The 27,000-nt window shown below is 43.9% G+C and overlaps 1 protein-coding gene across 4 annotated transcripts in view; it reads left to right on the top strand.

Moving 5' to 3' along the window:
• Positions 1 to 375: 375 nt before the first annotated feature.
• The window catches only part of tent4a (terminal nucleotidyltransferase 4A), a 72,629-nt gene continuing 46,004 nt past the window's right edge, over positions 376 to 27,000 (top strand). For all 4 annotated transcript variants that reach the window (XM_033048085.1, XM_033048077.1, XM_033048069.1 and 1 more), the window contains exon 1: positions 376 to 1,283. In XM_033048085.1, coding sequence (XP_032903976.1) covers positions 634 to 1,283 — 650 coding nt within the window. In that variant the 5' untranslated portion in view covers positions 376 to 633. The remainder of the gene's footprint in view (positions 1,284 to 27,000) is intronic.

Raw genomic sequence — 27,000 nt, 5'->3', positions numbered from 1 at the left:
CCCCATTGTTTCATATGTCGTCGTCAACATGTATAAGATGTGAGTGAGCAACAATAAAAGAGAGACAAGATTGCCAGTTCAATATTTTATTTCGGGGCTCGCCGAATCCTGAAGCCATTCAAAAATTGGTGAATGTATCGCAGAAGACAGATCTGTAAATTAGAAAGGAGATGACATTTCAAGCACGCTGCAAGCTGGGGGCGGAGGAGTGCACACGTCGATGCAGCCACAGTGCGCGTCCTTCCTTCTCGACTCCGCCCCGCCCGGTCGAGCCCTGGGAGCGAGCGAGCCAGCCAGCCCGCCCGGTGGAGACTGCGCACGCGCGGCCGTGGCGGTTGGAGCCGGGCGAAGCGTTTAAAAATGCGCGCGCATGCGCGGCGGGGCAGCCGGGTTATGGGAAGGACGCCATATTGTTAAAGTGCAGCCACAACCCGGTCCTGGCTATTCTTTTAAATAAAAGAAAAGTTTGTAAGCCATTTAACAGAAAAGTAAACGGAAGAAAGACGAAGGCAAAGCCGAGTACGCACGAGGTTCTGTGGTGTGTGATCGAGAGCGGGAGCCGGTGGGTCGTAAGGTGATCGGTGCTTTGTTTTAGATAGGTTGTCTGGGCTGAGTGAGTGCGAACACTGTTTGATGGATCCGAGAGTGGCTTGGATTCAGCCGGAGCAGAAGGGACCCGCCAATGCCTTGTGGATGCAGATCTGGGAGACGTCTCAGGGAATGCGCAGCAACTCCACTCACCACTACCCGCTGTACCTGAACTCGCCGGCGCTCGACACCGCACCAGCCAGCGGCGGGGGCCTCGCCGCCTCCGGCAGCCCGGGCTCGGCGCCCGCAAACGGCCACAGACACCGGACAGGTTCCTCCCCCGACACGGGCATGGGCCCGGGACCAGGGCCGGGACCGGGCAATGGGGAGGGTTGCAGGACGCTGCAGAAATCTTCTTCTGCTTCATCGTCTTCCTCATCGTCCCCATCTCCCGAATCGGGTACTGGCAGCTCCTCGTCTTCGTGTTGTTCCACCTCCTCCTCGGGAAGGACTAAAACCGGCACCGGCACTTACTTCAATCATCACAATTTGACAGAAATGAATGGTGGTGGAATTGGCAACAACTTAGTGAAGAACAACAACTACCACAATAACAGTTTGAAGAGCTTGGTGAGAAGAAAGAGGGAGAATAAGGCCAGCACTTACGGCATAAATTATGTGTTGAGCTCCAGCAATGGGAACTGCTACAGCTGGACCCCCTGGAAAACCATGAAATATAACGTAGGGGTGACTGGGTAAGAGACTTGGTGACCGCGTTGTGTGTACCTTGTGTGTAATTTCCAGGTTTATCTTCGTAAGTCAGCAGCTACGTTCGTGTAGCGAGCAGGGGGTGTGGTACTCGATGTATGGAAATGCCTTTAAATTCATCTAAAATAGAATGCACTTGCGCAAGCCTGTTTAAAAAAAAATGTATTTAAATGGCACGTTATGAAAGCAGAGGTTGGAGAAACGAAACTGAATAATGAGTAGAATTTGAGGTACGGCTGGCGATGTCGGAGCACATGGGCACGACCTGAGATGGGATGTGTGTAATTCGCTGCATGTAATTACACCGTATTTTAAGTAAGGGATTTATTTTATCAATCTAACAATGACACGAGAATGGGTCATTTCATCCTTTTGGGTTTCTTCATTAACTTTAGTTTGAAAATAAAATATAGAATAACCAACCTAGTGTCAACATTTTGTTAAGGATGGCTAACAGGGAGACGAAGCTCCCGACTGAAATATTTAAACTAAAAAAAAATGGCGTTGAATGAGGTAGATGGGTAAGGTTCGTGATGAAGCATGGTCAGTAAAAGCAATAGTATTTTATAGTTATCGGCCTACGTATATTTAGATAGCCTTGTGCCAACTGTATATTGTATTTTTCTCAAACATTTTTTATATACCAAAGGCATTTATTCTCACAATAGAACTAACTTATTTTGCTTGCCACATTAGATTTGGTTGAAAAAGGTCTTTAAGCATTCACTTAGTTAAAACATTGGATAAATGTCGAGATTTTGATTAAGTCTTGTTCAAAATCCGAATTGAAATTTAAGAAACCACCTTTACATTCAATGTTTTATCAGATTCCAGTAACAAAAATGTTGCAGTTATCAAGAAATGACAGTGTTGGTTATGCTACTTTTAAACGTGTAACAATTTTAAAACATCGTTCTCTAACATCTGGCTGATATCTTAAGTATGGAAAAAGTGCTTTTAGTTGAAGCCCTGCAACAGAGAAATATTGCAGCACTTGAGAAATATTTAGGCCTCAATTAATCTGTTTCCACAGAACTCTATTACTCTCTACTTATGCCATTTTAATTTGTCCTTAAAACTGTAGAACTAACCTAACATGGTTGAACTAACCAGTTAACTGAGATGGTTAATGGAATTACATTTATGTTTCATTGTGTGCCCAAAGCGAAAAATAGGTATTACTAGACCAAGTGCAGACCCGTTGGGTCTGTTCCCGCAACGTGCGGTTGTGGGGGGGAGGCGGCATGCAGCGTCACACACACTAACTATCCCCCCCCCCCCCCCTTCACGCTAATTACCCCCCTTGATATTATTTTAATATTATTAATTTGCTCCTTTTACCTCATAACCACCCTATCTACTGACGCATAGCCCCCAACTTGCAGTCACATCTAGAGAGGGGGGGGGGGGGGTAGAGAGTGAGGGCAGAGAGAGAAGGGGCAGAGACACAGAGAGAGGGGCAAGAGGGAGAGGGGGTGGCAAGGAGGAGAAGAGGGAGGGTGGGTGAGGGGAAGGTGGAGGGGAGGAGAGAGAGGGGGAGAGGTGAGGGAAGAGGGGGAGAGGAGAGGTGGGGAGCAGGGAGGGTGGAGGGTAGGGGTGTGCGGAGGGGAGGGACGGTGGGGGAGGGGAGGAGTGGGAGAAAGGGGGGAGAGGAGAGGTGGGGAGCAGGGAGGGGGGGTGGAGGGAAGGGGGTATGGGTGTGTGGAGGGGAGGGGGGTTTAAGGGAGGGACGGTGGGGGAGGAGAGGAGAGGGAGGGGGGGGGGAAGAGGCGAGGGGGGAGAGGAGAGGGGGGGAGAGAGAGTGCCTTTTTATTTCAACCCAAACCCCCCAAACAACCATTTGCAGGCAGTGCTTTTTTACTTTAACCATAATTTTCATTTTCAAACCACATTAAGGGTACTTACTCACAGTTGTGTGGACATGTGTTCAGTGTTATTCACAGCTCAGAGAAACGTGATCCTCTACCTTCCTCCAGCTTGCAGACTAATTGAGGCACACCACTGTGTTCAAAAGGGAACTGCAGATGCTGGAATATCGAAGGTACACAAAATTGCTGGGGAAACTCAGCGGGTGCAGCAGCATCTATGGAGCGAAGGAAATAGGCGACGTTTTATAGTCCATCCCCCCTGCCGCCAGTGGGGGCAGCAGAGAGAATGGGGAATTTTGTAAAATCATTAATATCTCTGTCATTTTTCATCGACTGGAAAAATCCTCGGCACACATGCGGCGAAGGGGGGCTCTGAGCGACGTGGCCAAAAATGACGGCCGTAGGTGGCGGCGTTCTCTCGGAAATCGCAGCACAGATCGCCAAAACCGGTCAAGAACAGAGTTATAGTAATATAGATAGATTGATTGATTTAAAAGCAGAATTTAAAAGTTTTTAGATTATTTTAAAGCAAAGTCAAACCAGATTAAGTGCTATATTATTTAAATCGAATGTTTTCATTAACGTTAACAATTTTCATTGCGGAATAATTCAGTGGGTGTGATATTAAGGATGTATTAGAGCTTAACTTTAGACCATTTTATATTAAAGATAAAACATGGGGAGCTCATGGTTATGGATTACATTTTCTAAGGCAGCAAAGCAAGCATCTTTTGTACGGCCTTAAGTTTTTGGATCATTCGCTATTAACAGATCCCATAGTGGAGGAAACTTCTGCTGTAGTTGCTTGTGTTGAAAGTAACATTTAATGGAAAATTTAAACTTTAGCATAAAATATCTGCATAAGCAGTTAGTAAACTGCATGTTGGTGAGAAAATATCATATGGAAGTGTTTGTGGATCAAAGAGCTTGAGCTCAGAATCATTGAGCTTAAGGTTGAGCTGGAGATATCGCAACACATCACGACGCAGGGAAGTACCAGATTTTGTACAAGGAGATGGACAGACCCATTAAGAGAAGTGGTTGGTCAGCGATGGGAGAGTGGATGCGAGTGTCAGGGATGGGGACAGGAGTGCAGAAGCACTGCGTGGGCTCGAGATTTTATGAACTTGTTGGGGCAGGTGTGATGGGTGAGCTCTTTGACTATAACGTCATGATGCAGCATGTTATTCAAATGGAAGAGAAAATTAGTTATAATAGGGTAATGCATAAGAAACAAAATAACTATGCTGGACTGCTGTGAATGCTGTCAGTGACAGATCCATAGACTGGATGTTCAGGGAGCGGATTATGGGTAAGGTGCAGGGAAGTAGAGTTGAGGTAGAATATCATAATCATGATGAATAATGGAGCTGACTTGAAAGGTTGAATGGCATTTTTTATAGTGAGAAAAATTATCATTGTTCATTGTAGACTGCAATATGATCTTTTGCATGTCTGGTATCTGGGTTTGAAATGTTTCCTCAAAGCAAGAGAGAAACTTTGCAATGGGTGTGGAGGATCCAGCCATTGTGTAAATGGACATCAATGAATAGATGAGTTTCTACACAGTTGATACAAGAAAGTAGACGCCAAATTAAGAGGCAGAACCAAGGCAATAACCTCTGGATTAGTACAGGGTGAATGATTTGAGATGAATGTATAACTCTAGAACTGGTATTGCAGGATGGGTTCTGATTGAAGGTTACTGTAGTAACTCAGCGGGCCAGGCAGCATCTCTGGACAGAAGGAATGTGTGACGTTTCGGGGCGAGAACCTTCTTCAGACGGATGAGAACTGTAATGGTATTGACTACATGTGAACTATGCTGGGATTCTTCCAGCATATTGTGATTGGGGAAGTTGGGAAGATTGTACACTAAATAGTGGTAGCAAGAAATCTGATCTGGGTTGATACCGCAAGGAGGTTCGAGAAAGAGGTTTTATAATGGGAAATAGATTGTGACAGGAAGGTTAGAGAATACAACTCAAAGTAAGCAAAAAGCTTTATCTGAGTGCACAGGGCATTCAAAATGAAGACAATAAACTGAGATCATGGAAATAAATGTGTTCCCGTAGCCATTACTGAGATGTAGCTGCAACAGGATTTGAGGCTGTGATATCAAAGTGTACATGACATTTATGTGGTGGAATAAGTTTGTTTCAATGGTCTCGTGGTCAATGCACCCAAGTTCCAAAAACCAGGATGTGGAAATGATTTGGGTGGAGATGAAGAAATAAAAAAGGCAGTATGTCACTTTCAACATTGGAGTAGAGGCCTCCTACGAGCAATTGCAAGCACAACTGGACACTAAAGAGAAATAAAGAATGGGAAACTTGTCTGAAAGGTGTGGCGGTAATTATGGAGAGTTCAATTTGCATATGCACTGGAAAAATCAAATGGTCAGAACGAGCGTAGATGAAAAGTTCATAATGTTTTCTATTTAGAACAGCATGTTCTGGTACCAATCAAAGGGCAGGCTATACTATGCCTGGCATTGTGCAACAAGATAAGATTAAATAAAGATCTCTTGGGCTTCCCTAGGTACTAGTGAACATTAAGTGATTGAATTTCGCATTCAGTTTGTGGGAGAGAAGAATATGTACAAGACTAGCATTTTAAGTTCAATTGCAATTATGTGATGAAGCAGTCACGTTAAAAAAAAAACTGACAACGGGATAAGAAATTGGTCGATTAAGATGTAAGGACAGATTTCTAAGGGGGGCCTTCATTATACATTGAATCGATACCAATGAGATACAAAGAATTCCAAGAGGGAATACCCAGTGTCTGATTAATTAAAAAAAATAATGGTATCAAACTGAAGAAAAAAGAACATAATTGCACAGAAGCTGATCGAACAGTGTAAAAGTTTGTTCAAAGTTTAAAAAGGAAATTTCAAATTTGAAATGGAACTAGCCAGAAATTTCAGTTCTGTTCAGTTTATTGTCACGTGTAGCGAGGTACGGTGAAAAGCTTTTGTTGCGTGCTAACCAGTCAGTGGAAATACAACACGATTACAATTAAGCCATTTACAGTGAATAGATACACGAGAAGGTAAAACGTTTAGTGCAATCAAAGATTGTCTGACGGTCACCAATGAGGTAGATAATCGTTCAGGACTGCTCTCTTTGTGCGGTATACTTGATTCGGTTGCCTGATAATAGCTGGGAAGAAACTGTCCCTGAATCTGGAGGTGTGCGTGTTCACACCTTTTGCCCGATGTGACGGGAGTGCGGGAGAAGAGGGTGGCCAAGGTGCGACTCATCTTTGATTATGCTGCTGACCTTGCTATACGTGAGGTATAAATTGAGTCAATTGATGGTAGGTTGGTTTGTGTGCTGGACTGTCGACAATTTGCTGCAATTTCTTGCGGTCTTAGATTGAGCTGTTCCCAAACTAAGCTGTGATGCAAACATTGGGTATTATCTATATTTAAGAAATACAATGAAAATCTGGGTATTTAATAATGGAAAATAAAGAACCGGATTAAACTGGTGTTTCATGCATTAGTCTCCATGAGGATACAAATGACATCCCAGAGAAATCTGCATGTAAATGAGGGAGGAAGGAATTCTAGTGAATTACCAGTACAGTGCAAATTGTTGATGCTGCAGGCTGATCCCTGTCTGACCCCTGATATACTTTAACCTAACTGGTTAGGATACTTTAAAATAACTGGCTAGTTAAATGAGATAGTTGATGCATTGGGCTTACATTTTAAATTGTTTAGATTTGGGAAAGTTGAATTGTTGGAAAATAGTAAATGTAACTTTACATAGGCATAGAAAATAGGTGCAAGAGTAGGCCATTCAGCCCTTCGAGCCAGCACCGTCATTCAATATGATGATGGCTGATCATCCAAAATCAGTACCCTGTTAGTGCTTTTTCACCATATCCCTTTATTCTGTTGAATTGAATTGGCCTTCATGAATTGGCCTCCACTGCCTTCTGAGACAGAATTCCTCAGATTCACAACTCTCTGGGTGAAAAGGGTTTTCCTTATCTCAGTCCTAAATGGCCTACCCCTTATTCCTAAACTGTGACCCCTGGTTCTGGACTCCCCCAACATCGGGAACATTTTTCCTGCATCTAACCTGTCCAATCCCTTAAGAATTTTATGTTTCTATAAGACCCCCACTCGTACTTCTAAATTCCAGTAAACTCATGCCCAGTTGACCCATTCTTTCATCAAATGACCCATTCTTTCATCAAATGCCCTCCCTCAATAGCAAGATGTCCTCCTTGTGAGACCCAAACTGCACACAATGCTCAAGGCGTGGTCTCACCTGGGCCCTGTACAACTGCTCCTATACTCGAATCCTCTTGCTATGAAGGCCAACATGACATTTGCTTTCTTCACTGCCTGTTGTACCTTCATGCTTACTTTCAGTGACTGATGTACAAGGGCAACAGGTCTCGTTGCACCTCCCCTTTTCCTAATCTGACACCATTCAGATAATAATCTGCCGCCTTGTTCTTGCCACCAAATATGATACGATACTATAGAACTTTATTTATCCCAGGAGGGAAATTAATTTGCCAACAGCCATAAAAAACACAAAAGACATGAAACATGAAATTAAAGTGATGAGTAACCTCACATTTATCCACATTATACTGCATCTGCTCACTCACCCAACCTATCCAGTCACCCTGCAGCCTCATAGCATTCTTCTCGCCGATCACACTTGTCACCCACCTTTGTCATCCGCAAACTTGGAGATGTTACATTTAGTTCCCTTGTCTAAATTGTTAATATATATTGTAAATTACTGGGGTCCCAGCGCTGAGCTTTGCGACACCCACTAGTCACTGCCTGCCATTCTGAAAAGGACCCGTTGAATCCTACTCTTTGCCTCCTGTCTGTCAACCAGTTCTTTATCCGTGTCAATACCCTGGGGTGGGAGATTGCAACCTTCACGTGGTCCGCCCTGTTTCGACAAATGCAATCAACCCGGCGTGTACATTCAAATAGAACAAGTTGTCCGACAACTTTAGGCTGTGCACGCCAAACGCAAGAAGAAGAAGTCAATACCTACCCCCAATGCCATCTGCTCTAATTTTGTACACTTATCTCTTGTGTGGGACCTTGTCAAAGGCTTTTTGAGAGTCCAGATATACCACATCCACTGACTCTTCCTTATCTATTCTACATGTTACATCCTCAAAATTCCAGAAGATTAGTCAAGCATAATTTCCCCATCACAAATGTATGCTGACTTTGACCGATCCTGTCAATGCTTTCCAAATGTGCTGCTATTGCATCTTTAATAATCGACTTGATCATCTTCTCCACTTGATGTAAGGCTAACTGGTCTATAATTCCTTGTTTTCTCTCTCCCTCTTCTTAAGAAGTGGGGTTGCATTAGCTACCCTCCAGTCCACAGGAACTGATCTCCAGAATCTATAGAACATTGGAAAATGTTCATCAATGATTTCTAATGCCACCTCCTTGACCACTCTGGGGTGCAGACCATCAGGCCCTGGGGGTTTATCTGTCTTCAGTCCCAACACCGTTTCCTGAATAATGTGGATTCCCTTCAGTTCCTCCCTCCCACTAGATCCTCAGTCCCCAAGTATTTCCAGGAGATTATGTCTTCCTTAGTGAGGACAGGACCAAAGTACTGGTTCAACTGGTCTTTATACAAATCAGTCATGGGGTAATTGTAGGAAAGAATGATCAGCACACATGTGAAACAGTGGCCTGGACTTCCACAATGCTTAAGTACTGTCGGACTGTATGGGACTAAATGCACTAAATCAAGGTTGGTCATGACCCTCACTGAATCTGAAGATACTGTTATTCGAACAGCGGCCCCCAGTGTGGCAACGGAGAGGAAGTGGACCCCATCAGAAGCCGATCAGAGTGCTAAGTCTGCTCTTCATTTCCGGGATGGGGTTGGCTAAGTCCATCACGGGAGAGTCGGGCTCGTCCCAAAAGCTCCTCAATGGCACAAGGCAACATCAGTACAGAAGAGACGGCTCGTGTTGGAGTTGGTGAGAAGACGGGAGGAGGCAGAGTGACACGCCAAGGCCGTCTCAATGGCCAAGCAGGGCAAATGGACGAACTGTGAGAGCCTGGAAAAGAGGAAACTCAGCTAGCGTGACATCTGGCAAATGGAAGGATCTCGGCTAAGTTTTGTCATCAGAGCCACTTATGATGTTCTACCATCACCCCAGAACCTGAAGCAGTGGTTCGGAGAAGACCCCGCTTGCTCCCTTTGCCAAGCACCTGCATCACTAAGGCACATTTTACCAGGATGCACTATGAGCCTCGGCCAAGGGCGTTACACTTGCCGGCAAAACCAAGTTCTCAGACAACTGGCATCAATCCTGGAACAGAGGCGTAAGATCACAAATGCTTCCCCACAAACCGGCAGGAAATGTCCACTTCACAACATTTATACCAGCAGGCCAACCTCCAGAGCACCAGATAACTTTAAAGGGTGCAAGCATTCTGCATCCTGCTCGGGATTGTAAAATGGAAATGGACTTGGGGGGAAAAAAGCTTGTGTTTCCCCCAGACATTGTGGCTACAACACTCTGGCCAGATGTGGTCCTGTGGTACACAACAGCCAAGTTGGTATACATTATGTAATTAATAGTTCCATGGGAAGATTTGCAGATGGTGTTGAAGAAGCTTATGAGAGGAAAAAGACCAAGTACTCTGAACTGGCAACTGAAGCTGCTCAGAATGGCTGGAAGAGCAAGATTTTCCCTGTCGAAGTGGGATGCAGGGGGTTTGTTGCTACATCTATGACCATGCTATTAAAGAAAATGGGGGTGAGGGGTCACTCCCTCCAACAAGCAATCAAGTCATTATCAAATTTTGCAGAAAAAAGCAACAATTGGATTTGGATCAAAAGGAGAGATAACTATTGGGCTCCAAGATGGGGGGGGGGGGGGGGGGGGGGGGGGGAATTGGTAGAAGTATTAGGCAGTTTTCCAAAAGGCATTTAAGGTGCCTTGTCAAAGATTATTGCACAAATAATGCTTGTGAAGGGAGAAAAATATAATGTGTTCTTAAATAATGTGGAAATACTCATCAGGTCAAACAGTATTGTGAAAGGAAAACAGTTAATGTGTCAGGCTTGGGGCTTTTCCTCATAAGGACTGTTTTAAAATTGTATACGAAGATGTGGCTGATGGACGGTTCATGGAAGAGAAGGTGGAATTCTAGAAAAAAAATACCATTAAAAAGGAGGATGATCTGAATATTTGAATGGGTTTAAAGGTGGATGAATCACCGATGTCTATGTTAAATCCCAGATTGTTTTTAGAGGTCTATCCTGTGACTAATCTCCTTCATCCTTTCAGAGGTAACTTGTTGAGGGCAGCCTAACTCTCCAAAACATGTCCACCATTTACACGGTACAACCCAGGCATTTTTGATGTTGTTTACCTGGACTTTGGTAATGCCTAAACAAAAGTCCCACATGTAAGAGTGGTCTAAAAAGTATGAACCCATGTGAATCAGAGCAAATTGACAGATTGGTTCTGAAATTTAGTGTTAATTTAGTGTTTAATTTAATTTAACTTGGTGTTAGGTAGATAAATCGAGTCAAGGTATTCTTTTGTGTTTGGAAGTCTGGGATCAATGGGTTATCAATGCTAGAATCCTTATTTTATAGATCATCAATTTGGATGTAATTTTTGTGCATGACACCAATATTACAGATTTCTATGTTTGCGGATGGTCTTTGTCTACTCAGCATTTTTGAACAGTGGGCATGATAGGTGGAGGAAAATCAGAAGACTTTCAATGGCACTACCATTATTGATTCCTCCCAATTAATGTAATTGGTCATGTGATAGAAGTAGAATTTGGCGCATCAAGTCTACTATGCCATTCAATAATGGCTGATCTCTCTCTCTCTCCCTCCCCCCCCCCCCCCCCATTCTCCTGCCTTCGCCCCATTACCTCTGACACCTGTACTAATCAAAAATATATCTATCTCTGGGGGGGTTTCAAGAGAGTTAAATTTATCTCTTGGGGCTAAGGGAATAAAGGGATATGGGGATATGCTGGAACGGGTTACGGATTTTGGATGATCAGCCATGATCATATTGAATGGCTGTGCTGGCTCGAAGGGCTGAATAGCCCACTATTTTCTCTTCAGTGGTAACAAAGAAAATGCTCCTATTTTCTTTGTTACCACTGAAGAGAAAATGATCTGGAGTGGTCATATATGCATTGTGGCTACAAGAGGAGGTCAGAGACTAGGTAGTCCTGTAACGATTAACTCCCCAAAGCCTGTCCTCCATCTGCAGGAATGTGATTGATGCTCTCCACTTGCCTGCCTGAGTGGAGGAAACCTTGGGGGACTCAATAGAGCTGTACATAATTGGGGGGTGTAGATAGTTTGAAACATTTCCCCATATCGCGATTGAATTGTACAAAATTATGAGGTATTGGGTAAATAGTGAGAAATCGTTTCCCTTGGCAAAAATAGGTTTAAGGTAAGGTGTAGAAGATTTGGGGGAGTTCTTTTTTCAGCCTGAGTGCACTTAAACTGAACTGTCAACATTTAAGTCTAAACCGTTAAAATGTCATGGCATTGAAAGCTGCAGGTTAAATGTTTGACCATAGAATTAATATAGATCAGGGGTCGGCAACCTGCGGCCCCTGGGCCGAATGCGGCCCGTGACCCGAAATCATCCGGCTTGCAGGCGTTTTTTTTCCCACCCGTATTTGTCCAGCCCGCAGACTTCCGTCATCTCCGGTACCTCCCGAGTCCGCGGCGCCCAGGCGTGGTGACGCAAGGAGGCTTGCTCTGGCGGCCGCAATGGTGGAGCTGCTGAGCTCTGGCTGTACCGCATCCTGCGCAAAGCTACCGGCACGACCACGCACCTGTGGTTGGGCTTCACTGTCTGGATCATGGTTGTCAATAGGCTAGGGATGTGTGAGTATTTGACCCACCGCTTTCAGGACAGAGCCAAGGCAATGGTCCGTAGGTACGTCATGTTCGTGAGCGCCCAGTACTTCGGGTGGCATCCTTGAAGGGGCGAGACCTATGTGAACACGTGATCTGTTGCCTGTCATCCAGGGCGGTATCCATGTGTACACGTGATAGATGTGGCCCGCCATCCGCTCACAGACATGTATCTGGCCCCTATGCAGAACAAGGTTGCCGACCCCTGATATATATAATACTTAATGGTGAGTAGAATTTTCTATTTCTGTACTGTGACACTGACTCCATTGGCTTGGTTGAAGGCTACCTGGCTATAGGGTGACAGAGACTGGACTTGGTCTTTTGGTTGCCAAATAGTATGTCACAGGGTTGAGTTCTCGGGAACTAAATATATTCAATGACTTGGATGAAGCATGGAAGATATGGATCCTAAATTTCCATATGATAAAGATAGCCAATAGTAGGTTGAGAGGGAGTGATGCGGTTTTTATAGAAACATAGGTTACGCGAGTGGGCAATGATCTGGGAAATGTAGTATAATGCATGAAAGTTGTCCTATTTGGCAAGCAGATAGAAACACATGAGACAAAATAGACAATATTTTGAGCAAAAAAATAAAATCCGCTGGAGGAAATCAGAGAGTCAGGCACCATCTGAATGGAAATGGATGGTTGACGTTGTGGGTCAAGAGTAGCACTGTCATAGAACGTCTATTTCCCTCCATAAATATAAAAACATATTGTTTAGATATTGAGAGATTGCAATGAAATCTTGGTGTACCAATGAATGATTCGCAAAAGGCTGGTATGCAGGGAAGGGAAGTAACCAGGAGAGTTACTATTGGGAGGTAAATGTAACATGAATTTAGAAAGATATTGCTTATATAAGGCATTGCTGTTAATCTTATGTGTAATATTGCCTCTAGTATTGCCTTGCATACAGAAAATTATTGTCGGAAATTCGGGAAAGGTTACATTGTTTTTAGAGGTCTGTATCTCTGGAAGTGTGGATTCTTGATTGAAATATGCAGGATCCTGACTGAGTGGATGTTTTCTCTTGATGTATTTCAGGGCTCTCACTTAACTTTTTTTCCCTGTTGCTAGCCGGGCATTCTGGGCAGCTTTTTAGGTTGTCAAATGACAGTTTAGGTGGTCATTTAAGGCGGTTTGCATGACGCGTGCAATAATGTACTTGGACGAAGTGCGTAGTTACCAGTTGGAATTATGCCCAATGAAGCATTCACATATTATTTCTGCTTGAAATAAAGTCACGAACTAAACATATTCACCAATCAAGACATGATATATACCACAATGACATGCAGCAAAATTATAATACAGTATCCCAACTCTTTTTACCCATTGCAATTAATGCAATTTCTATTATTTCTTTCCACTGCCAATCAAAAATGTGGTTGGATTATTCAGCGTATGATCAACGTGTGTCAATAAAACCTGGACCATGGTAACATATATGCTTAACCATGCACATTACAAATTGACGCAAACAATTCTGTGAAGGACAGAAAATTATCATGACATGGCCATAGCATGGGTCGTTATTGCTATTGGCACAGAAACACTCGCTTCCCACATAATTTATCCACAACAAAATATACAGGTTGCAAGGAAATTTCTTAAGGCATTTTATGATAATAGCTGTTAAAACCGACTACTCATCTGACAGGTTAAACATTACACTAACTGACAAGAGATGGTCAAAGGACATAACTGCAGCAAATGTTCTTTTGGTAATATGTCAAAACGCCACATTACCGGACATTCAGATTAGATGTATGTGCTGTGAACAGCAATGAAGATACCCAGTTTGTACGCACCAGATTAAATTTTTTTTTTGATAAATGCTGTTTCCATCGTCCCACTTCAGAATTAACATTAACATTTTAAATGAAATATCTCCTGACCAAAGTTGTGATGTATATGACCGACTGTAGAAGTAAAACCTGGATAAATCCAACGTATAGTTGTGAATGTTTCTCATTAAATAACTACAGTACTGATACGCCATATTAAGAGCATTGATTTGCCGTTAAAATGAATTCTGTAATAACGTGTCAACGGTAGCAGTGACAATCGAACACTGCGGTTTTAATGTTTATGAGTTCACAATTTAATTAATCCATCTTTATGGATTAAAACAAATAATAACATTGGGAATTAATACACATTTGATTGCATTCCGTTATCAAACATAGTTAATGTTCGCTCTGAAGAAATTTCCAGCACAATAGGGTCGGAGGGGGGGTGTGAATCAGTGCGGGATGGATAGATGGGGGGGGGGGGGGGGGGGGGTTGAGAAGGCAATCGTTGCGGGATGGATTGAGGCAAGGGAATTAGTGCTCGTTGGTTGGATTAGGTAAAATTGTGAGGGGAGAGCGCGGGGGATGTCAGAGGACTTGAATGGAGGGATCAGTACGGGATGGATGGGGGGATCTGTGCAGGATGGATGGGATCAGTACAGGATGGATGGGGGGGGGGGGGGGGGTAGGGGGGTCAGTACAGAATGAATGGGGGGGATCAGTACAGGATGAATGGGGATAGACAGATGCCAGAGAAACTCAGCAGGTGAGGCAGCATATACGGAGCGAAGGAAATGGGCAACGTTTCGGGTCGAAACCCTTCTTCAGACGGATCTACCCATTCTTCTTAAATGGGGGGGGGGGGTCAGTACAGGATGGATGGGGCAGAGGGATCAGCGCAGGAAGAATGGGTGGTTCAGTACACAATGAATGGGGGGGGGGGGGTCAGTACAGTGTGGATTGGAGGGTCTGTGCAGTGTGGATTGGAGGGTCTGTGCAGGATGAATGGGAGGGGGATCACTACAGGATGAATGAGGGGATCGCCACAGGATGAATGGGGGGGGATTCGCTACTGGTTGAATGGGGGGTGATCAGTACAGGATGAATGGGGGGATCGCTACAGGATGAATTTGGGGGGGGGGATTGCTACAGGATGAATTGGGGGATCAGTGCAAGATAAATGGGGGGTCAGTAAAAGATGAATGGGGAGATCACCACAGGATGGATGGGGAGGATCAGTACAGGATGAATGAGGGGATCAGTACAGGATGAATGGGGGGTTCAGTAAAAGATGAATGGGGAGATCACTGCAGGATGGATGGGGGGGATCGGTGCAGGGTAAATGGAGGGTGGGTCAGTACGGGATGAATGGGATGATCAGTACAGGATGGATGGAGGAGAAGTGCAGGATGCATGAGAAAGGGGGTCAGTACAGGATGAATTGGGGGACCAGTGTGGGATGGATGGGGAATGGCAGGAGAATCAATACGAGGTGGATAGGGTGATCAGCGCAGGATGAATAGATTGGGGGGGGTAGATGGGGAGGGGAGCTCAGGGGATGCCAGTGAGGACTGAATAGAGGCGGGAATGGGGATCAGTGCGGGATGGAGAGGGGGGTCTCAGGATAAGGGGGGGGGTGTACAAGAGAGAGGGGGAGGTGGGGAGGAAGGAAGGTCAGCGCTCCTGCCACTGTCCACCACCAAGTGCCGCCCCAAAGGGGGATCTGCTCGCCACCGCCTCCCCTCCTCCGCCAGCCATCAGGAAGGTGCGGGTGCCTCAGATGGCGAAAGGAGGCCTTCCCCTTACTCTCTCCCAGCCTTAGCGTACGGGAGAGTTTGTTTTGATGGCGGAGTGGCAAGCAGCGGCCGCTATGCGGGCGGGGTGTGGGAGGAGGAGCCGCTACCGCTGTGCGGGGGCCGTCATTCGCTCCAACCCTCCGTCACTTTGCCCCGCACGACAGCTTGGTTCCGCCGCTGACACAGAGATGCTGCCTGACCCGCTGAGTTACTCCAGTTTTTTGTGTCTAGCTTCGGTATAAACCAGTATCTGCAGTGCCAATTTTGGGTGGCCATTGGCACTCGGGCAACCGCTAATTTCGAGCCCTGTACTTAGAACTGGAAATCACCTTTTTTGAAAATAAGTTACTGGCCCAAGCTGATTTTTTAAAAATCCCAGATGATTGTCTTTGAAATGGTTTTTCCCAAGAGTGGTAGGAGTGGTCTTTAAATAATTTGAAGATACGGAGCAGCCCACACATCTTAATTAATTTATGCGTGTCAAAACTCTTGAAAGCAATAATGATGCCATTGAATTTGGTTGAGAGACAATGGGTATGTTTCTTGGAAATGTTGTTTGACATTGGCAAATGTAGCATATATGGGTTAGGCCTTTCTGTTTGCGTTTTGAATTTTTTTTAAAGGTGTCAAGTTAAAAAATATCCTGCAAAAGGCCTTGACAGTACACAGCTCAATCCAAGAAGCTATTTCAAAGACAGTGATGGAGAAATAATGCTGTTATGTGTGTCTCCAGTACTCTAATGTAAAACTCGCCACCAAAGGATCATTGTACAAAATTGCACTCATGCCATATTTAGAATTAGTGGTAAATTCTGGTCACCATTCAGGGTGGCTGGTGTGATCCCATAAAGTACTTTGGGATGGGGGGTGGTTGGCGGTGAAGTGATGTGGCAGAGGTGTAAGGCTGCTGGCTTAATCCTTAGTTTTATAGGTTCAGTTGAAGTTATGTATTTAGAATCTGGAATTTCTTTGCTTCCGAAACTGCCTTTAATTGGGACCAAATGTTACTTCCAAACAATATGGTAGTTTCATGGTCATTGTTACTGATGTAGCGTTTTATTTGTATTTAGGTTCATATACTGCCAGACAGGATTCAAATTATTGTCCCGAACCCCGATGTCCAGCCCACTGGATGCTTAACCAGTAACAAAGGCACTCTGTTGCCATACCCATAATTATCATCTGACTGTATCTGTTCACCAAAGTCGTACATTCCATTGATTATTACCATCTAAAGTTTGACTTGGCATTGCATGATCTTGAGTCATTCATGCACTGCCCTCAAGCAGTATATTAAATAAATGGTACTCTGGTCTGCTGTCACTCTAATTGCCTTCGGTTTTTGTAGCCCATTGCCATTTCACCATAGTGGTTTTATAGGGAGGACAATAGGGTCAGGGTGGCGGTGTGTGTGAATCAGTGCGGGGTGAATAGATGGCGGGGGGGGTGGGGGGTTAGAATGCAGTCGGTGCAGAATGGATGGATTGAGGCAGGTGAATTAGTACGTGTTGGTTGGAATAAGTAAAATTGTGAGGGGAGAGCACGGGGGATGTCAATGGTGTTGAATGGGGGGGTTCAGTACGGGATGGATGGGGGTAGACAAAAGTGCGGGAGAAACTCAGCGGGTGAGGCAGCATCTATGGAGCGAAGGAAATAGGCAATGTTTCGGGTCGAGACCCTTCTTCAGACTGTTCCCCCCATTCTTCTTGAATGGGAGGATCAGTACAGGATGGATGGGGAGGGGGGGGGGGAGATCAGCGCAGGATGAATGGGGGGGGGGGCCAGTATAGTGTGGATCGGAGGGTCTGTGCAGGATGAATGGGAAATCACTACCGGATGAATGAGGGGAAGGTGCAGGGTGAATGGAGGGTAGGTCAGTACGGGATGAATGCATGGATTAGTACAGGATGGATGGGGGATCAGTACAGGATGGATGGAGGAGAAGTGCAGGATGGATGGGAAAGGGGTAAGTGCAGGGTGAATTGGGGAACCAGTGTAGGGTGGGGGGGGGGGGGGCAGGAGAATCAATGCGAGGTGGATAGGGTGATCAGCGCAGGATGAATAGATTGGGGGGGGGGGAGATGGGGAGGGGAGCACAGGGGATGTCAGTGAGGACTGAATAGAGGCGGGATGGGGATCAGTGCGGGATGGAGAGGAGGGGTCCCAGGATAAGGGGGGGACGGACGTACAAGAGAGAGAGAGAGAGAGAGAGAAGGGGGGGCGAGGTGGGGAGAGGTGGGGAGGAAGGAAGGTCAGCGTTCCTCGGACAACATCGCCTGCTGCCTTGGCCGTTGGGAACTCCTCGCCACCGCCTCCCTCCTCCGCCAGCCAACAACAAGGTGCGGGGCCGAGCGGTGCAGCTCAAAGATCCCATAGCTATAGTATCTGGTGCAGCTGCTTCAGAAGTGTCGGAGCGAATGACGGGTCCCGCAACAGCGGCTCCATCTCCTCCTCCCTGATTGCGGCCGCTGCTTGCAATCCCGCTAATGGCGATAACCGCTTTAAAAACAAACCCTCCCGCGCGCCGAGGCCTCCCCTTCCCTCCCTCCTCCCGGTCTCGGCGTGCGGGAGGGTTTGTTTTTAAAGCGGTTATCGCCATTAGCGGGATTGCAAGCAGCGGCCCTTATCAGGGGGTGCGGGAGGAGATGGAACCGCTGTTCGGGGCCCGTCATTCGCTTCGACTCTTCGTCACCCCGCACCTAGTATCTTTCCCACGCAATACAGCCGTCACCGCCGACACAAAACATCGCGTTCCTTTTCTCCTGAAATGCTGCCTGACCCGCGGAGTTACTCCAGTTTTTTGTGTCTATCTTTGGTACAAACCAGTATCTGGTTGCCAAGCCGGGCAAAATGACTCGGTGTTTAGTTGCCCGGCGGCGCTTTGAGTGGTCAATGGCACCCGGGCAACCGTTAATTTCGAGCCCTGTAAGTACCAGGTTTTCAGTAAGTGGGAGTGAATAGATACATGTCAAATTAGCACTGTGCAGAAACACTTTATTTAAAATCTGTGTCTTTTCAGATCTCTGTCATATTTAGTCACACAGCATGAAATGGCTCCTTGGGCCCACCTTGTCCACGCCAACCACGATGCTCCATCTAAGCTAGTCCCATTTGCCTGTGTTTGGCCCATATCTCCCCCCCCCCCCCCCATGTACCTGTCTATTAAATGTTATTGTACCCGCCTCCTAGTTGCTTCTTAGGGCAGCTCATTCTATATACCCAACACACACTGGGAAAAAGTTGCTGCTCGGGTTCCTATTAAATAATTCCCTCTCACCTTAAATCTATGCGTTTTAGTTCTTGAATCCCCTACCCATGCGAAAAAGACTATGCATTCACTGTATCTATTGCCTTCATGATTTTGTACAAGATCACCTCTCTGCTTCATCCGCTACAGTGAATAATGTTACACCATAGGTCAGGCCCTTGAGTCCTGGTAACATCCTTGTAAATTGTCTCTGCATTCTTTGCGGCTAAGTGGTGTCTTTCCTTTAGCAGGGTGACTGAGCACATGCTCCAAATGCAGCCTCATCAGTCTTTAACAAATATTTGCATTTTTAATATTTTAAGGCGTAAGCCTCGGAGTAAATAAAAGTAGTGTGCAGAAATGTTTAGTGAATGCACCACTGACCTGCTTGCTTCAAGAATCTAACAAAACTTCATTTTGTACTTCTGATCACAGTATGACTGTGCAATAACATATATTTCTCAATGATGCTCTCTTCACCTCTCTTGCCAAGAATCCCAGTCTACTGCAGCAAATAAAATGAGTAGCCAAAGAACTTGATTTTGCAATTGACCTGGTGCTGTGGTTTTAGCTTGGTACCAAGCCCAGAGTAGAGGAGGTGATGGATGGTGGGACAACTGGTGTCTTTATTGCATGTGTTTGTCTAAGCATCCATGTGGCACATATGATATAGTGTTAACATTCATTGGTAAAGGGAAAAAGTTAAATCTGTGGAAGTGTAGAAATGCTGTGACGTTTATCTGAAGCTTTGCTCGGAATGGTCATTTCAGTGCCAAAGAAGGGTGTCATGTAGGTTCCAAAATGGACCTGCCTATAAAATAAAAAATGGTAGAATTAGATTCATACCATTAATAGCAATGAGAGAATATCTGCCGTAGGAATTTCTGTTGGTTTTATATCTTAAGTACTGGATAATTGGCCAGCATCCCTACTCAATTGGAAAACATGGATGAATCTTGGCAGACGTCTGAAAAAGGGCCCTGACGCAAAATGTCACCTATCCATGTTTTCCAGAGATGCTGCCGGACCTGCTAAATTAGTCCAACACTTTGTCTCTTTTTTGTAAGCCAGCATCTGCAGTTCCTTGTTTGTTTATATCCCTACTACATTGCTGAACTCTGGAATCCAGCATTAGTACACAGTGAGAGTGCCCAGCTTTCCATGATGGTCCATGTGCGGAGTCACCACAATATTGATGTTAATTTTATGGGTTGTCAATGGCAAAAAAATTACCATTGTCACAAATTATTTTTTTTTAAAGCTTATTTCACCCTCTGTCTTCTTGAAAGTATCAAAAATGGCTCACCTGCTCCAAATGTGCATATGTTTTCTTTGTGCATATGTTTGCATATTTAATTTCTGATTCTTAAAAGGTTCTCACAAAAGCATTTAACAAAATACTCATCTGTATTTTAAAAATATCTAAAGCGATCTCTCAATACTTGGGTATAAAACGATTTCCATAATGTTTCTAAGAAAGTACTGCGGATGCTGGAAAATGTCGCGGGGGGGGGGGGGAAGAAAGGAAGAGGCTCTTTTTTTCCTTTCTCTCTTCCCCCCCCCCCCCCCCCCCCCGACATCAGTCTGAGGAAGGGTCTCGACCTGATGCATCTTTCCTTCTCTCCATAGACAAGTTCCTCCAGCATTTTTGTCTACCTTCCATAATTTGGCTGATCACGTTTTTCCAAACAAGAAATTCCATGGCCCATCTTATGTTCTACTATCTTTGCAGTGATAATAGACAGCCAAGCCATGTACAAAGTAACCCCCAGTGAAAGGGAGATAGATTATTACCTTGATATGATTGTGTGCATAAATGCATTGTCCAAGCCCAGAAACTTTTATAAATATATTGGTAAGAGGCTTTAAAAAAAAATAAAAAAATTGTTCAACATATTGTGGTGCTGATCAGTATTTGGGTTCGTCATGTGGGAATGTTGCCCAAGAGTTTGAGGAAAGCCCCTGTATCAATAATGTCCATAATTATTGGATGAGCAGCAGCACCCACATATACCGCAAAGGTCCTTTGGATTTTTGAGATTACCACCGGAATGTGGTATATTTTGATTATCTTGGCTCAATTCATGGCATTATATCCTGGGTCAGTAAAGCACTCCACAATTTAATTGCATATGTATTCAGATGCTACTTGGCAGGAAGGTGTTATCAGATGAAATGTTTAAACTATGACTGTTTGATAATCAGAAGGGATCTGGGCCAATTTAGGCTGGATTTAACTCATCCATAGTTGCATAAAGTTACTGTTAACCAGAGTGAAACACTGCATTTAGGAATTGTGCAGTCGGGTACAGCAAACCTGCAACAGTGATGAAACTTGTGTACAGCTGAGGTTTCACACCTGGAACGTCTTTTCCAAAGTAGTTTTTTCTGACAATGCTGGGGTGCTTTATGCATCTTTTATATTCAGTCTTTTTTAAGTTGCTTAAGTTTTAAATCAGAACTATTTTGATGCTTCAACAATGCAATGACAATTTATTAAAGCAATAAGAAATTTAAAAAAAACAAAGGGAAGAACGTAACTTCTTCCTCATCTACAATTTGGGAATCTCTATGTAAACAAGTAGGGTCTGAGTTAATATTGGGCCTTCCAGGCATAAGATCCGAGAGGTTGATTTTCATCAGCAAGAAGAATGTCAGATGTTCTCTTCTGTATCAACAGCCTGATTAGGCGTAATAGATTCTTTATGTGATGCTTAGAAACAAGTTTTCCCAAATGTTCTCTGTAGCTTTTTGCATTTGATAAGTGAACAATGAGGTTCTTTAGGATGTTGTATGAAAGGAAATTCCAATATAATAGGAATGTAAACCTTTTGCAATATTTTGCTCCCAATTTCATCTTGGAATCAAGATATGTAATTTGTCTTCTGACTCTTAAGTAAGTAATCATCAAATTGGCCATTGGGCAATAAGATTTAATCTCTTAAACTTTTCTTTGGACTGCCTTATTTTTCTGTCTTTACGTGTTTCCACCATCCAGTTGAGTTTTAATCAAACCTGTACTTAGTTATTGTAGCTCAGTGCATAACAATCCACACAATTTGCTGTATCAGCCAATTCTATTAGCTTTGACACTACAAGTAAAAAGGACTTTAAAAAAAAGTAAAATGTTAGATAATATCAGTGGAAAGAAAATCTGAGCTTGTGTTTTGGGTTGAAATAGCTGAGTTGGGAAAGAAACAAGAAGCTAGTTCAAACTTGTAGAGAAGAGGGGGAAGGAACAGGACGATAACGCAAATCTCTCTGACAGCGAGAGGCCAGATTGCTAAAATGATTCTTATATTTATAGGATGGTCTGATTAATAGATTTGAGGCCAGCTAGAGAGAAAACAACAGATATGTAAAACTGCAATACTGGTTAAAGTACAGGAAGGAGATAGATAACATGGTGTCCAAACAATAGTCCCTCAATGTCAGCAAGGCAGAGGGGCTAGTTATCGACTTCAGAAAGCATGGTGAAGTATGAACCCTGATCAACATCAATAGTAGTGGTGGAAATGGCTGGAAGTTTCAAGTTCCTTGGCATTAATATTACCAACAATTAGTCACGGACCAGTCTCATAGGTGCGACAGCTAAGAAAGTACATCTGCATCTAATTCCTGAGGAGACTGAGGAAATTCGGCTTGTCTCCAGTGACCTTTACAAAACCTCTACAGATGCACCATGGAAAGCATACTGTCGGGTAGCATCACAGCTTTGGTTGGGACCATCGCTGCCTAAGAATGAAGATGTTGCAGAGTTCTAGATGTAGCCCAGTCCATCACATAGACCAGACTTGCCAATATTGGCTCCATCTACATTTCGTGTTTTTTTCAGAAAAGCAGCCCTTAATCAAAGACTTGTTCCTCCTCCCGGTTCCTTTCCTGCAGAAAGTACAGAAACCTCTAGATTCAGCAACAGATTTGTTAGCAAGCATCTGAGCGGTCCTTACATAATCAACGTTTCTGTCCAATTTACCTTTACCTCATTGTGGGCTTTGGACTTTGTCGATGGAATTGATCTACAATGCTGAGAACTATAGATAGACACAAAAATATGAAGTAACTCAGCGGGTCAGACAGCATCTCTGGAGAAAAGGAACAGGCGGCGAAGGGTCAGACTGAAGAAGGGTCTTGACATGAAACATCACTTATTCCTTTTCTCCAGAGATGCTGTCTGACCCGCTGAGTTACTTCATATTTTTGTGTCTATCTATAGTTCTCAGCATTGTAGATCAATTCCATCGACCCGCTGTTACTCCAGCTTTTTGTCTATGGTTTAAACCAGCATCTGCAGTTCATTCCTACACATGCTGGGAACTGTTCTGCATTTTCCCCATTGCTTTATCTTTTGTATTTGAGTTTGACGATTGTATTTATGAATAATATATCTGATCTGATAGAATAGCCTGCAAAAGTGTTGTTTACTCTCCGAAACCTAAACCCGAGAATGCTGAATCTGAAATCAAGGGATTGGCGCTGCCTTCCATCTGTGAAAAATGGAAACAGTTAATATTTTAGGTCAGACATCACCAGAACTGTAAAAGAGAAAAAAAGGTTTGTTTTTTGTGAATGTGATGGGAAGGATGGATAGGGCAGAGGAAATAGTGGGGCAACTCTGATAGGCACTGTTGTTCTTCCTCCCAAATGTAAAGGTCTTTTCAGTAGACATTAATTTCTTGATATTATAATATTAAAGGCTATGTTATGTTGTTTAATAGCATTGTTGTACAAGTGTCAATAGAAGTGAATGCTTGTTAATTTTACTGGCTTCCAGTGGTGAAAGTAGCAGATGTGTTCTTAGGAAACAATGGTGTCTTATTACTGCGAGGAAACAGGGTTTTTCCCTCTGGACTGTTGAAAATGAAAAAATGTATTCTGCTAGTCAATTTCCAAATTAATTTGTAAGTGGCTCTCCATTTCCAATTAAAATTGTGTTATTTGGTCTCTAAGGCAAATGGTGTTCCCTATGAAATGGAGATGGCAGTCGAGGTAAAGGAAAATCCTAAAGGGTCTGTCCCACTGCGGGTTTAGAAGAGTTTGCTCTCGACTCAAACTCGCAGCATGGTCGACACGTGGTCCTAGGAGGTCACTGGAACTCTCCTTCATGCTCGAGAGAAGTTCCCGCATACTCGCGGCCTCAATTTGGTCGAGGAAAAATTTTCAGCATGTTGAAAAATCTTCTGCGAGTAAAAATTGATCGGCACGGTTCTTTTGAACTCGTAGTGCAGTGGTGGGGTCGCTAGGCAATCTCCTTTGCTGACATTTTAATTGGCTCATTGGAGTTTTCAGAACCAAGGAAAACCGACCGGTAATGTTAAATGCCCGCTAAACTTTATTAAAAGTTGTCTGGCTTCTTAAAAGTGTCTCCACTCCTTCTCTCCAACCCCCCCTCTCCGCGCTCTCTAAAGGACTTGCTGTAACTGTGCCAGCTGTCTTTTACATTCCTGTTCATCGTGGGTGTGAATTTCGGACAGTGCTCCCCTGCTTTCCCTGTCCCCCGCCTTTGCGATGTGATTATGTGCAGACGGTCGATCCGGCTCGCGGTTTCATCGTTGACGGTCGATCCAACTCAAGGTTTTTCAGGCGAGTGCCCTCGAGCTTGAAGGTCGAAGACAGTCGCTGAAAAGTCGCATTCGTGGGACAGACCCTTAAGAGCTTCTATAGTATATTAAGAGTTAAAGTATGGCTATGGAAAGAATAGTTCCGCTTAAAGACCAGCATGACCATATTTGTGTAGGGTCACGAAGGATGGGGTTCTATGAAATGAATACTTCTAGACTTTTTTACTGAGGAATATTTATATTGCCGTAGATTAATTTCCTGGCCAATGTTATATCATTATTTAAAAAGGCAACAAGTACAAGCACGGGATCTACAGGCTGATAAGCCTGATGTCAGTTGTGAGAAAGTTGTTGGAGGGGTTTCTTAAAGACAGATATACCCAAATTTAAATTGGCACACACTGATTAGTTGGCATGGCTTTGTGCATGGAAAGTCATGTCTGTGAAATCTGATGGAGTTTTGTGAAAAGGTCACCAAGGATAGTTTTTATGGATTTTCGCAAAGGCCTTTGACAAAGTCCCGCATGATAGGCTGATCTGGAAGATTTGATCACACTGAATCTAAAGTGAACGAGTCAATTGAACTCAAAATTGTCTTTGAGGAAAGAGTTGAAGGATAGTTGTGAAGGGTTGTTTTTCTGATTGGAGTCTTCTGACCAATGATGTATTTGCAGGTTTTTTTGTTGGTTTTTGCTGGGTCCATATAAATTAACGGTTTGGATGACAACGCAGTTAAGACTGTTAGTGAATTTGCAAATGACACCAACATTGGTGGTATAGTAGTCTGTGAGGAAGGTTATCTAAGTTTACAACAAGATCTGGGTCAGTTGGAAAGATAGGCCAAGGAATGATGAATATAATTTAACTGATAAGTGAGGTGTGTTGCACTTTGATATGTCAAATCAGAACAGGACATAATAAATGGCAGAGCCCTGGAGAATGGTGCAGGAAAGAGTACAGATTGACAGTTCCCCAAAAGTGGAGTGTCAGGTGGATAACGTGGTGAATAAGGCAATTGGCCCACTTGCCTTCTTTGGGAATGGTCTCGAGTACAGTAGTTGGGACATCATAATGCAGCTGCTTAAGTCTTTGATGAAATCACTTCTGATATACTGTGTGCAGTACTGGTCACCCAACCTTAGAAAAATGTAATTTTGTTAGAAAGGGTGCAGAAGAGACTTATGATGTTACTGGGCTTGTGGGTTTGAGGTTGAATAAGCTGGGACTTTTATAAGAGGCTGAGGGGATGGAATCTTGAAGTGTATAAGATCATGAAGGGCAGGGATAAAGTGAATGCTCAATATTTTTCCCAGAGTGGAGAATTCTAAAACTAAAGAGCATAGCTTAAGGTGAGAAGGGAGAGATTTAAGAGGGACCTCTGGGACAACCTTTTCACTGAAATGGTACTCTGCAACTGGAATGAGCTGCCAGAGGGAAGTTATAGAACTACTCTTAAAAGACATTTGGATAGAGAGATACGGATAGTTAGGGCTTAGAGGGCAATGGGTCATATGCAGCCAAATGGATGTAGCCCAGTATACCAACTCAGTTGGTGTGGACAAGGCAGGCTCAATGACCTGTTTCCATGCTGTGTGCAGCTATGAATAATTCATTACTCGCACTATGTCCATTTCATGCTATGGAAATTTGCTTTAGAGCAAAGCTTTGTCACATTGTTGATCCAGCTAACAGCAGTGATATTTAATCAGTAATCTTAAAGCAAACAGCCATTTGACCCAATTGACGCCACTGGTCACGACTATACATGGAGCAGATCAAAGGACAGAGTGCACAACCCTGAGGATCACCAGTGCGAGGGGCTGGGTGAAGGTTATGAACATTTCTAACCAGCACAGCTAGGAAGTCCAACGTCCAGTTGCAGATGAAGGCCCCAAGGCCAAGGTTCAGAAGTTCAGAGATGAGCTGATTTAGTTTTGTGGTGCTTGGGAAGTTATCCAAGTTTATGATTGGGAGAATTTTTTTGTCTTTTTTTAAGCCTTCAGGAACATACGGCAAGCGTGGGAATTTTTACACATTGTGGGGATCTTTGAGTGTGCACATTCACAGATTGCTCTTATGTAGTATTAATCCTGATAGAGAAAAGCCTATCTCTTGCCCTGCAAGGTCGAAATAGTTTCTCTAGCAAGAGAATATTCCTCCTGTGGATAATGTTTTCTTCAGCCTGCTCAGATCCAATCATTCCACCTCCTCTCTCATCATTATGGCATAATTCATTAAGCATGAACATTCTTGTATGGCCAGAAGGGTGCTCCTTGTATTACTTCTCTAATTTGTGCATATTTCTCTTTAAGGACTGGCTTCTGAAATAATAGCTACAGGCCTAAGTACCTGCAGCTGCTGATCTAACATATCAGCCAAAAAACATGCACAAACTTGCATAGAATCACATGTATTTTCAATACTATTATAAAACTCTCTCATTAAAATATTGTAATTGTAGGGATTTTAAATAAAAATTATGATGATCTACGACATTG

This window comes from Amblyraja radiata, chromosome 2 (genome assembly GCF_010909765.2).
Source record: "Amblyraja radiata isolate CabotCenter1 chromosome 2, sAmbRad1.1.pri, whole genome shotgun sequence".
Lineage (NCBI taxonomy): Eukaryota > Metazoa > Chordata > Chondrichthyes > Rajiformes > Rajidae > Amblyraja > Amblyraja radiata.
This window is presented reverse-complemented; position numbering and strand designations above follow the sequence as displayed.